Below are 13,673 nucleotides of genomic sequence, written 5' to 3' on the forward strand. Positions count from 1 at the left end.
ACTGTGCCTGCAAGTATCTCCGTAAACCTCTGCAGCTATCACCACAGAAATTCAGTAAACATCTGCAATTAATATTGGATCGGATGATACCATTACAAATGCTTCAGAAGGAAGGTTTTTTTTGTTTGTTTGGGTTTTTCACTTTCAAAAGAAATAAAAATATATAAAACCCCACAAAACTCTTGCCTTTCTATAATCTTAAACTGAGCAAACTACCAGTCTGACGGTCTGCCAGTTAACCTCATGCCAGAAACTTTGTCTGATGCCCTGCCAGCATGCTGCTCCCTAGATTTTCAGCTTTCCCAAGGATTACATACATTCAGCATGCCTTGTGTGACCTGAGGTTAACTGCTTCAATATGGAGTTTATGTGATGCCCAGCAGCCTGTGTACATAGACACATTTCTCTATAGATGCTCTCTAAACCATATTAACATCCTTTTATGGTAGGTTCACTACAAAGGTAATGACAATGATGTTTAAAAGCAAAAAAGGCATTTATGAATAAGACAAGGTGGAGGAAAAGGTTTGCTTCTGCTCAGCAGTATTGTATGTTAAATTGTACCTTATTTTGAATGGAGGGGTGACTTTCCCATGTTACCCTGAAAGGTGCTGCTGATGGTGCTATGGGTAGCAGATGGCTCTCTCCTGCGTGCTGTGGGTGAAAACACAGCTAAGCCTAACTGCTGCTGGCTTGCAGGTTTTGCATGGGTAACCACTTGCTACAGCAGGTGCCACTTTGGGTAATTTCATTGATTACAAGGTTGTCAGGTGTATTTATGAGTATCAAGGTTATCCTGACTGCCAGCAATGCCAAGTGAGCAACCAAGTGCTTGGTTGGGATGCTGGGCCCTGGGAAGAGGTGGGCCTGGCCCTGGGGTGCAGAGGACAGAGGCCACTTGCAGGTGCTGTGCTGCTGGCCAGGCAGGCTGCAAGGACTGGCTAGCTCCCTTTTTGACTAGGAAGGCAGGTCTTCACTTCATGGCAGCGCAGGAAACACAGACACCTCACTTAAACTCTTGCGAGGACCTCCCCAGCCAAACTCATCTGATTGAGATGTTGCAGATTAAGTTAGTATAAGCTGTTATCACACTGTAGCTGAATGGAATCTTTTGTCCACTTCAGGCCGCCTAGCTTTTTTTCTTTCCTAAATGCAAAGCTCCTTAGCACTGTCTGGAAAAGCTCTGTATCTGAGGAGATACAGAGCTTTCAGAAACAGTTCTATCTGGACCCTTGTGCCTGCCACAGCATGTCATAAGCAAAAGCACTGTGGTCGCCTATTGCAGCCATCTGCATGATGTGAAAGCTGGCTTTCAGCTGGGACACTAACGGGTGCAGCTTCCCAAATTCATGGGATAATATTCCAAGCAGTAGCCCAGAGATGTGGGTATTTGAGAAAGCTCAGGCTTCCTTTCCTATACTCTCTTCCTGCTAATGTCTTCAAAGAAGCAGCATCACGTTTATCATCACAAGGAGCCAGCCAAGTGGTCAAGGCGCTGCAGGTAGCTACATCTGCACAGCTAACTCCTCTCATCACTTTCAAACAGCATTTTTCTACAGTCCCCCAGATGAGGTTGGCAGCAAAGGAGAAAGCAACAGTTTCTCCTCAGTCTCTCTTGGTCTTAATGTTAGAAGGACTCTAGATTTCTGAATTTATCTCTGTTTTTTTAACTGCCAGCTGCCCCACTGGTGACCCTGTCAGATATTTACAGAATACCAAATCATGACTGATTTAAATTCTTTTTGCATGCAAAAATCCAGAACAAATATGTGCAGTAGATATAGTTAAATAAAAATTTACAAGATGCATTTATTGTTCTTGTTCTGTACAAAAGCATAACTTAAAAGGCAGACTAGTATAAACTCACTTTGTTCCAAATATTTAAACTTTTCATTCCAAAGAGTTTCTGGTTCAAAACTTGTAGATACAGTTTCCGCCCGGGACCACAGACAACACAGTATTGTAAAATCAAAATTCTGCAGTACTTCATCTAATCAAAAGTTGCATCCTGCTTTGAGTGCCCAAGTTTTAGCTACTCAGTGAATGGATAACATGAAAAATGAGCCATGCTGTGATCTGATGAAAAGTCAGTTTGCCTACCGCTCATTCATGTTCTGAAAAAAAGATGTTCATTAGGACCTGTGACATGCAATCTTACCAAAGGCTGATAAATATATGTGTAAAAATAGAGTGACATAGTTGGCTTTTTCTTTGCTACTTCCTACCAGCCAGAAGTAGTGTGAGAAAACCAATGTTACTTAAGTGAGTCCCCGATGTCATGCAGAAGCTTGATTATTCCTGAAATAAAATAATGTTTTCACTCTGATTTTGCAACTGGCTTTTCCTTTGCACAGGTAACATTTCCTTTGCAGCCACCACCACACCTGCACTTGCCTTCTGACATGGAGAGTGGAGTGGCAGTCTTTGCTGATGACAACTCCACAGATTTTCACCGCCACTGGAAAAAACACTCCCACAAGAACATGCAGGATACCTCCCTGAGATCTTTCAAGAGTCTCCAAAGTGAGAGCGTTACTTCAAAAGCTACTTTTCCCACAGAACAGGGCTTGCTGTGTTTCTGTGCTATCGAGAGGGCTAGCACAAAGCTAGAATCATGTTCTTGTCATCCCATGTCCAAGTGCAACTTCCTGGAATTTTAAAATGTAGTGGATGCGCTGCATGACAGCAGTTGCACAAGAAATGGTGTGTAGCTGCACAAGTGTTCCACAAGACCATCTGGAGGAAAGTACCAGAAATAGATGCGAGCAAGCCTCATGTTTTTCAGCAAAATCAAGCATAAAGAAATTGGTGTCCATGCAGTGTTTGATATGCCATAAAAACCTTCAAATAACATTTGATAAGAAAACTATATATCAGTGAAAATGCAAGCTTAGACACTATGGATAGTTTACACATTGTAGGTGTTCACTATATGAGCCAGTAGCATTATGACTAGTTGCTCACCTTAGTTACACATGAGTTTCCAAATGAGATAGTGTTTTATGGTACTGTACATATAAAAAACTGTGGGGAGTATATGAAATTTCTGTATTAAACTCCACTGCATTAAGTTATCCAATGCATGAAAAATGACCCAGATGCATTTCAAATAAATGCATATTACAATATCACATATAGTATTATAAAATTATTACTTATGTGCACAGTCCTGATATCTACAGGCATGGCACCGTGAAGAAAGCCTGGTTCCTAAGCTTTTTTATAGATACTTGATAGTGATGCATTTTGCTCTCAGTCAGATCATAATGTCCCTTCAACTTTGGTACATTCAGTGCAAAATATTTTTGGGAGTTTTTTACCCTTATAAAAATAAAAGGCTTTTTTTCCCCTTGAGAGTGCTTAAAGAATAAACTCTAGCAGAATGTTTGTTCAAGCATGGAAAGTGACGAAACCAGAAATAGCCTTTTAGTTTGCTTGTTTCCTGTTTACACTCTAAGAAACATAATATAATGAACCTATAAAAATAAACAGAAGTCACTGTGTTAGGGTTTTTTTCCTGATATGCTGTGATAAATTGCTAGTTTCTTCTTAAAATAGTTTCCATGCAGTATAAAGCATAAAATCAGTCCTATTAAGTTATTAAGTTCATTATAACAGCTCATCTTTTGTCACACACACCACTGGCAAGTACATTTCCACAACATAAGCCATTGTTGTTACATGCTTTGTTGCTGACTTTCCTTCCAATTCACTTCTGCTCCAGGAACGTGAGTTCTGTGGTACACACCATGCAGGCATTTGTAGTCTTAGGTAGAGAAAGTACTGGATATGCTATTGTAATATATGGCATAAAGTAATGTACCTTCATGAATATGAAGAAAAAAAAGTCTGGTTTATGATTTTTTTAGAATTTACTGTGTAGGTAAGGGGCTGAATGATTTCACATTTTGACTTGAATTTTGTATTCATTAACTTTGATGAAATCCAGCTTTTAGGTAAATGTCAGTTTTGCAGTAGCCAGGTTGATCACAACTGGGATCATGTTTCTTGTTTGCTCAGAACATAAACTTAAGAAGTTTGGCTGACCTGAAAAACCATGGAGTGCAAGATTTTCCCTGCACATCAGGCACACTCTAGTTTCACTGTAGAGAATTCTGCCACTACCACAATGCTTTGTGATTGCTTCATAAGCTCTTTCAGAGAACCTCATTATCTGAATTGCACCATGAAACAAATTTTTCTCAAGGAAGTCCAATACAAACGTTCATTCATTCCTTGAGAAGACAGATCCACAAAAGTCCAATGAGCTGAGCACTGTGGTTTGTGTATCACTCAAGTCCAAAAGTACTTGTCTCTTCAACTGCTGTCAACAGTTTTTCATATAGCATAGAGAATGATGGATAAGGGGGAAGGTCCAGACGATTGAAGCAAGTGTGAGCCCTGAGGGGGAAAGAAAAGAGAAGGTGAAGACGTACATTATTTAAAAAGTGCAAAAGAGAACACACAGACTGATATGTGCTTGCTTAGAGATGGGCAGATCATATTCTTTCAGAAGACTTTGTTCTATCAAATTATGTTTTCCAATTGACCAGGCAGTGAGGATTAATGAACTTTTTTCTACTTAAAATCAGCCAGTAAGAAGCATTTACGAAAGTCTTTATAAAAACGCTGGCAGCCCAAAAGGCATGGGATAAATTTTATCCATTAAATGTATATGAAAAAAGAATGATACACATGGTACAATTTAAATCATCTGTTCCAAAGTCCAAGAAGCAATATTTTTGAATGATGATACTTTAATACTGTATCTGTAATCATACACAGGGTATTTCAGTACATTGAATATTCATAAGGATTAGATTTGATGAAGTATTAATAAATACTCTTCATACACTGGAAACAATCCCACAGTAGTAAAGAACAGACAGATGCTCTTCCTTCTACTTTTTGTTGGCATGTAGATCGTGTTCTTGGGAAGTTAATGTTTGTGCTGAGTGACATTGTGTATGTATGTGGCCCTACAAACCAATGACCTTTAGAACAATACTTTTTCTAATTACACAAAACTATGCATGTACCTGTAGCATACCATCCTGCTTTCTTAAGAGGACAACCATGTGGTTAATTTCTTCGTTTCCAAAGTCCATCTACCTCAGTTTTTTGACACACTTGGAACTGACTCTCAAAACCTCTTCCAGGGAATGAAAATAGATATAATAATGGTGTTTCCTCTTAGAATATATGGCTATCATTGTGTGACTTCAGGGCAGGCTAAGAATAATACTTTCTAAAACACAATAGTAGATGAGTTTGCTCTAGTGAAACAGATAACATAACAATGCAATGGGTTATTGAGGAAGGAATGATGTGAACAGAAGCTAGACAAGGCATCCTTTCCCTTCTAATTTTTAGAGGATGAAAACCTGTCTGTATTTTGACAGTTCTGTTTACATATACTTTATTCTTTTGCAATAAAGCACATCACAGAGTTATTTAACTACAGTCCAGTGGAAAACCAAACTTTTCCTGCAGTGACCTGCCCTTCATCAGTATAATCCACATTAAGTGTAAACACGTTAACGTAATGCCAATGGAAGGACTCAACAAGTTTCCTCCTCACAGCAAATGCAACTCCTTCTTTAACCTAACCACTCCTAGAAATCTGTCTACAACAGAGCTGTACTGAGCTTTCTCTACATCAGAAAATGCTGCCTTCCATGGGAGCAAATTCATTAATTGCTGTTTTAAGTGGCTTCCAGCTTCTGACTCCAAGGAAGTAAAGTGGGTTGATCTTGTATGTTAAAAACATAAGAGTCCATTACAAACCCTCACTCAAGCTGAAACACTCAGTTATAGCCTTATAGCATCAAAAATATCAGGCTGAAATGTATACACAGTACAGAAGGTCACACTATTATTATAAACACTGTCACAACATCAAATATGGAATCACTTTTAAAAGTACTGGATTTTACACCCTCCCCAAATACAGTATGCGGAGAAGTATACTGCTAGTACTTGCTATATAGCAGACAGGGAGTTTCCTCACCCTGTATTTCAGGATCCTGGTAAAATTTCTTCACTTGGCCATCATCCCTCTAAGGCTCCTGGAGGGAAGCTTTCTTTGTACTACTTGCTTGCCTTTCCAAAAACCTTACAAAGTAGCATCTGTGATATTGATTATTGCATTTCCCACAGAGTACTTAGAAAATATTTCCTTTTTCAAGAAAGAGACTGATTTAGACCCAGCAGGAAATGGGCACTGATCCCTTGAGTTCAGTGTATAGTGTGGAAAGGTCTTAGACAATAAACAGTCTAACCACATGCTTCTGCTCCATGGGGCTGACAGCCACTCATTACCGCTATGGATCATGCTGTGTGGGCTGTAAACCCACAAATTATAAAAGACATAGGATGTAATTAGCAAGGGATTCATAACAAACTGGTTTAATAGCAAGCCAGCACGTTGTTTACATTTACTAAGAGAACTGACTTTTATCTTAATTTTGAGGACAATTTTGGAAATGCAATCACTTACTTCGGAAACCAAGTCATTAAAAAAAGACAAAACCTTAAGACCCTTGTCTTCTGAGGGAATGCAAGCTTTTCTCACCCTAACAGGCAACTTCGAAAGTCTACAAGGAGAAAGGGTTTTTTTCCCTCTGGACAATATTTTCCCATTCCAACATTTCAAACCACAGAGGCGCTAACTTCCTCTACAGAGGCGCTAATCTTCCTCTACACTTGTTTTATGACAACATAAAAAACCATCTTGGTTCCTAAAGCCCAATTCATCTCCTCTTCATTTTGATTAAAGTAGTACAATAGAGTGACTCAGGGTTAAAATCCGTCTATCAGAGAGAAATACTATTTGCATGTGAATCAACACATGCATGTATCTATAATGTACAGCAATGAATCTGCAGCCAATTTCTCAGCATCTATGTGAATTGTGGTAGTAACAGCCCCTCTGTTAATTTAGTGTAATCTACATCACAGTGCAAAAGAAATAGAACTGGCATCGGGAATAACAATAGTTAGGCTAAATCTGTAATAATCAATCTTTTCAGGGCCTTTTACATGCTACTGACATATTTGTATAAAAGACAGCAATACAAGCTTGGCATCCTGACATGCACCTCACAGAAATCTCACTATTTTGATTCAGCAGAACTGATTACACAGCAGTCAGGAAAGTGAGAACTAGGTGAATGTCTAGTGAATACTTTTGTGTTTATATTCATGACTGCTTAGCCTGCAATCACATACCTAAATAACTATATTAGTTGCTTCCCATGTCTCAAAATCAGGAAGGAGAAATGGGGATGGGTTTTTTTTGTTTGTTTTCAACAGTGCAGTAGTTTTCGTAGAAGCAGGAAGAAACAGAGTCACACAAAATCACAGAATCTTAAGGGCTGGAAGGGACCTCAAAAGATTATCTAGTCCAATCCCACTGCCAGAGCAGGGACACCTAGAGTAGGTCACACAGGAACTCGTCCAGGTGGGTTTTGAATATCTCCAGAGAAGGAGACTCAACAACCCATCTGGGCAGCCTATTCCAGTGCTGTGTCACCCTCACAGTGAAGGCGTTTTTCCTTATGTTTCTTTGGAACCTCTTATGCTCTAGCTTGTACCCGTCGTCCCTTGTCCTATCATTGCACATCACTGAGAAGAGCCTGGCTCTATCTTCCTGACACCCACCCTTTACATATTCGTAAACATTAATGAGGTCACCCCTCAGTCTTGTCTTCTTCAAGCTAAAGAGCCCCAGCTCCCTCAGCCTTTCATCAGAAGGGAGACGCTTCACTCCATCATCTTCATGGCCCTGCACTGAACTCTCTCCAGCAGCTCCCTGTCCTTCTTGAACTGAACTGCCCAGAACTGGACACAATATTCTAGATGAGGCCTCATGAGTCCATTGACTTGTTGAGTCCTTTTTTTTGCCACCCTCACACCATACATTATCAAATTTCACAAGCGCTCCTAATGAAATCAAAAGGGCAATTTTCAAAGTATAACACTGCTACAAGTAAGCAATGGTGCCGTAACATAAATGCTTTAGCTGTCTCAGAATCAGTAGGAGTCACCGGAGTCCTAGGGTATTCATTCTCAGCAGATCCAGCACTACATTTATACATGTAGGGCTGGTCTGGAAATCTCTTGAAAGTTTGCTACTTGGGGTCATTGTTAATCTTGTCTAACCTTAAAGCCAGTCCTACTTGATGTTTGCACAGTAAACCTTTGAAGCTGATAGGACACAGACTGAAGCTACACTTGCATGCAGGAATCCGATACATAAAAATGCAAATACGGCTTTCTGCTTAGGGATTAGCCCATTTAAGAATAAACATGGAAGATTATTTATTTTTTATGAGATCAAGGTTCCTCACATACAAATGCCAGGAATTGCCAGCTCATGACAACTGTAGATGTTTGTCAGACACAATTGTTTTTATTTCAACAAAACAAGTGGGTTATTGTTTTATTTTAATTCTCACACTTGTTTCTTAAACTATCCACACACAAAAATCAAATGTTTTCTGATCAAGAGGATCAATAAATGTAACTTCAAGGGCACAACAGGAACATTGCTAGGACATGCAGGGGTGCAACTAGGAAGGCTAGAGCCCTTCTAGAATTAAATCTAGCTAGAGAAGTTAAGGACAGTAATGAGGCATTTATCAAGTACATCAGCAGCAGAAGGAAGACAAGGGGGAATGTGGGCCCGCTGCTAAACACAGAGTGTGCCCTGGTGACAGAAGATGCAGAGAAGGCTCAACTACTGAATGCCTTCTTTGCTTCAGTCTTTAGGGCTAAGGCCGGCCCCCGGGAAGCCCAGTCCAGCAAGGATAGTAGGATTACCAGGACAGCAGAGGACTTGCCCTGGGTGGAAGAGGAAGAGGTTAAAGACTTGCTGGCCAAGCTTAACACTCAATGGGTCCTGATGGGATGCATCCTAGAGTGCTGAGGGAGCTGGCTCATGTCATTGCTAAGCCTCTCTCCATCATTTTCAAACACTCATGGAGGACAGGTAAAGTGCCTGAGGACTGGAGAAAGGCCAATGTCACTCCAGTCTTCAAAAAGGGCAAGAAGGATGACCCAGGAAACTACAGTCCAGTCAGCCTCACCTCCATCCCTGGAAAGGTGATGGAACAACTCATCCTGAATGTTATCACTAAACATATGAAGGAAAAGATGGTTATCAGGGGGAGTCAACACGGATTCACCAAGGGGAAATTGTATTTGACCAACCTGATAGCCTTCTATGAGGGCATAACCGGCTAGATGAGGAGAGAGAAGCAGATGTCTTGACTTCAGCAAGGCTTTTGACACTGTCTCCCACAACATCCTCATCAGAAAGCTCAAGCAGTGTGGCTTGGATGAGTGGACAGTGAGGTGGATTGAGAGCTGGCAGAATGACAGAACCCAGAGGGTGGTGATCAATGGCACAGAATCGAGTTGGAGGCCTGTGGCCAGTGGAGTTCCACAGGGATCGGTTCTAGGGCCAGTCTTGTTCAACATCTTCATCAGTGACCCAGATGAGGGGACAGAGCGTACCCTCAGCAAGTTGGCTGATGACACCAAACTGGGAGCACTGGCTGATTCCCCAGAAGGCTGTGCTGCCATTTAGCAGGATCTTGACTGGCTTGAGAGTTGGGCAGAGAGGAACCTCATGAGGTTCAACAAGGACAAGTGCAGAGTCCTGCACCTGGGAAGGAACAACCCCATGCACCAGTACAGGCTGGGGGTTGAACTGCTGAAGAGCAGCTCTGCAGAGAGACTTGGGAGTCCTGATTGATTGTAAACTAACCATGAGCCAGCAATGTGCCCTCGTGGCCAAGGCGGTCAATGGTATCCTCGGATGCATCAAGAAGAGTGTGGCCAGCAGGTCAAGGGAGGTTCTTCTCCCTTTCTACTCTGCCCTGGTGAGGCTTCATCTGGAGCCTGTTAGCACCAGGAATTTCAGTATTAGAGAATATAGGCAAAACCTCCCACAATCTCTTTTTTACTTAAACTCACAAGAAAATCTTGTATTTTGAAGTCAGAAATAATTTTAAAGCAATCAAAACTTTTCCTTTTACATAGAATCAAACTAGTCCGTAGGTCAATCTCAAACAAATTACACTTACTGAGCTACAAGGCGTAATTACCAGCCCCCGAAAAGTTGTTAAGAGTATTGATTTTGAAACAGCAATCTCCAGAATTTGCTTATTTTTTATCCTCAGTTGCCTGGCTCTCATCTGTACTGTAAACTGGAAATATGGCTTGGTTTAAAGGCCAATTGCTTTGCCTGAGCATTTTCCAGTGCCTCTTCTGCATCTTTGATTTTCTCAGTACGGTTGAAACAGCAGCCAGCAAGCAGGTGCCAATCCAAGAGACACTGCCTCTGACTTTACGCTTGACATTGGTCAGAGAAACTGTGTGTGCATCTGACAGCCTCTTCATGTCTAAAAAGTGACTTGAATGCAGTTTATTCTTGAGGAATTGCGTTTACAAGGAATGGGCTAGAATTAGGGTTGGATTTCCTCCATGGATTGGCTAAGTGCAATGCTACCATCACAGGCTGTAAAAAGCATACTAAAACTGAGATCTGATTACTTAATCACGTAGTTCACCCACACTCCACATAGTAATATCTATCTAAACACAGTTAACCCAGACTTATAGAACTGGATGAAAGGAAATCTTCCAGAAACATATCAGCCTGATCACGATAAAAGAATAGAACTCGTCTTTTTTTGACAATGATGCATCCATACTAGAAGATCTTTCTTGCATCACTCATGTTATTAATCTAGTCCTAGTATTGTTACCATGGACGTTTGAAAATAACCATTTCTCCTGACTTTACAAAATGGAAAATTTAGAAAAAGCAACTTTATTTTTCTTTAATCTTCTCATCCTATTCCTCCAAACTTGCCGATTTAAATACTGTCCCTTGTCTTGTCTGCAGTGGCTTGTACAACTCAAGTCCTGCTTTCAGGTCTTTGACTCTGACATTGTTCCTTTACCTTCTTCACATATTTCAATTGACTCCACTTGTTCACTTTGAAATCTTCACCTTCTTTTGTCCCTGTGCTGCCTCTTAAGCCAAATAACCCCCTCCTAAACACATACCTCTTCTGCAGTTCATAACTTGCCTCTTCCATGTCTGTTAGCACTTTTAACATCAGAAAGAATATAAAAATTGCTTCAGTAAAGTATACTGTAAAGGCTGCTTATGTCTAATGCAAAACTTCTGATACTAGCTGTCACTCAGTCACAAGTGCTATTTAAGTCATATTTTTTTTCTCCTATGTAATGAACTGCATGCTGCACATTTAATGAAATGTAGTAAAATCTGATTTGAAAGCAGTTATCATTCTAATATACTTTTCCATGAAAAAAGCATGACAATATGGATGTCAGCCACAGTTACACTGCCTTGTCCATCTTTCAAGAACAAAACTGAATTCAAAGAAAAATGTATGGATCAGACACTGGAAAAACAAGGAAAGAAATTTTAATGTAAAGCATTGTATACCTGCATAATCAGTTAAAACTTGTTTATGTTTCTCAAAGAGCTTATCTGTTATCCTAGTAACTGATATTCTAAAGGATCTCTAGCATTAATACACATATAGCAGTACCTTGGAAGAGCGGTGATCTTCCCCCACTTCTCTACACAGAACCTTCTTGGACCGTTGCTCCCCCGCAGAGAGGCAAATCCTTCATAAGGTATACTGGATGTTCCTGTAACAAACTGCCAACACAAACAAAACATCACAGATACTGGATACACAGACAGTGCAGGTTAGAAATTTATTTATATCGGTGTTCCACTGAACTCCAAATTCTTATGTAAAAGCATTTGCAAAGTAAGGAAATTTGTGAGGCAAAAGTGATAAATGCTACTTCAAATGGAGAACAAGGGAAAATAGACATTTCCTGACCATAGAATCACAGAATTGTAGGTGTTGGAAGGGACCTTTACAGGTGACCTAGTCCAACTCCTACCATTCTGTGACTCTATGATTCTATGAGATATTGTTGAAATTTCTACGTAATGATATAATAAATTACTAAGTGTTCATTTTCTATCTCTATTAGTCTTAATGCACTTTTAGTCAAACAATAATAGAGGATTATTTATGTCAGACAGTTTATCTTAAATGTATTTATTAACTTAGAAACCTATAAAAATAGCTGTGAGCTTCAGTCACTTTAAATTATTATAGTTGGTCTCTGAGGATTGTCAGGTTACTCCCACTAGCCAGCATCACCATCATTTTTGGGTGTTGGAGAATCACAGAATCATTTAGGTTAGAAAAGTCTGAGATTACCAAGTCCAACTGTAAACATAACACTGCCAAGTCCACCACTAAACCATGCACATAAGCACATCTATGCACCTTTTAAATACCTCCAGAAACCTATATGAGACTGGTTTAACATCTAATTTTTATGATGCATACGACTTTTACACAGATCAGCTGATTTCTTACCTGTAGAAGTCTTAGTCGTTGTTCATTGTTGAACCTTTCCACAGCAGCCCAGAACCACCGGATTACAATGTGATTGTCATGGTAACCTGTTAAAACAAAACAACCTTCATACCTTGAGGTGCTACACAAGTGGTTTAGAGAATAGTAAGTTTTTTCCAAGTTGGGCCCTAGTAACAATAATGTCATATTTCTTATCCAATTGCAGCAAGAGACAAGAAGTGAGAGAGGAATAGTCCTAAAATGCTTATAAAATCTTCAAGGCTCAGATTTACTATGACAAAAAGGAGTGAAATGCCCTTGGCAAGCATTTCTTCCATTAATCAATCACTAATGGGAATGCTAATTCTTGAAATAACCCAATGCTGTGGTTTTTATATATCTAAAGGTACAAATGATGCTGCAACCATCTCTTAAATTAGATCCCAAATTTTCCGTTGTTCTCAAATTATGTCAGCAGCCAGTCTTCAGTCACTAGGATTACTGCTAATTTTCTGTCATCTTTGAGAGTGGAAAAGACTAATGGTTACCATTTCAATTTGTCTCCAGTGTTTGGATGGTAGTCTGCTTGTGTGCACGTGTCCACTTTCGGTGGAGAAGACTGCTTTCTTACACTGTTCAGACAAGAACAGGAAGGGAAGAGCTGCATAGGGAAGCAGTGAAGCAAACTAAAATGGACGAGTGACCTTCTAATGCAAGCTTAGCCACAGAATTTTGCAAGATACTAAAGACATATCTCATGAGATAGTTCTTTGGTGTCTTAGAAACTGGGTAATTCCAGCTCCCCCCTCCAACATTGTCAGTGAACAATTTTAAAAACTAAAGTTACCTCCTCTATACTCTGTATTATTTCTCCAGTCACTCAAATCAATTTCTGCTGTTCCAGCTATAACCAGTTCCAGTTCTCTGGCATCAAATACAGACACGAGTCTTGCATCAACTACCTATGAAAGGAAACAAAACAAATAACAACACTTCTTCATTTACAGATTTTTGCGCCCCTAGAAAAGGCTTGTCTGCTACTAAGACATTTATCAGGTAACATTTCTCTCACAAATGGAAAGAATTAAGGTGTTTTTCTTTTTGAAGGCAAATAAATTAACTTCTTTTTCTCACACTGCAGTTCCATTCTGTTTCATTAGAGGATCATAGTGATTGGACATAATATTGAATTACTTCAGGACAAATTAAGTTCAATGCATTCCATTTCATTGTCCACGTTAAAACAGG

General features: G+C 39.9%; 1 protein-coding gene across 4 annotated transcripts in view; it reads right to left on the bottom strand.

Annotated features, from left to right (window-relative positions):
* Nucleotides 1-1,779: 1,779 nt before the first annotated feature.
* HECW2 (HECT, C2 and WW domain containing E3 ubiquitin protein ligase 2) overlaps nucleotides 1,780-13,673 on the bottom strand; it is a 163,963-nt gene continuing 152,069 nt past the window's right edge. For all 4 annotated transcript variants that reach the window (XM_062003046.1, XM_062003047.1, XM_062003049.1 and 1 more), the window contains 4 exons: nucleotides 13,273-13,387; nucleotides 12,447-12,532; nucleotides 11,592-11,704; nucleotides 1,780-4,401 (listed from right to left, as the gene is read on the bottom strand). In XM_062003046.1, the coding sequence (XP_061859030.1) occupies nucleotides 4,290-4,401; nucleotides 11,592-11,704; nucleotides 12,447-12,532; nucleotides 13,273-13,387 (426 nt within the window). In that variant the 3' untranslated portion in view covers nucleotides 1,780-4,289. The remainder of the gene's footprint in view (nucleotides 4,402-11,591; nucleotides 11,705-12,446; nucleotides 12,533-13,272; nucleotides 13,388-13,673) is intronic.

Source organism: Colius striatus, chromosome 9 (genome assembly GCF_028858725.1).
Source record: "Colius striatus isolate bColStr4 chromosome 9, bColStr4.1.hap1, whole genome shotgun sequence".
Classification (NCBI taxonomy): Eukaryota; Metazoa; Chordata; class Aves; order Coliiformes; family Coliidae; genus Colius; species Colius striatus.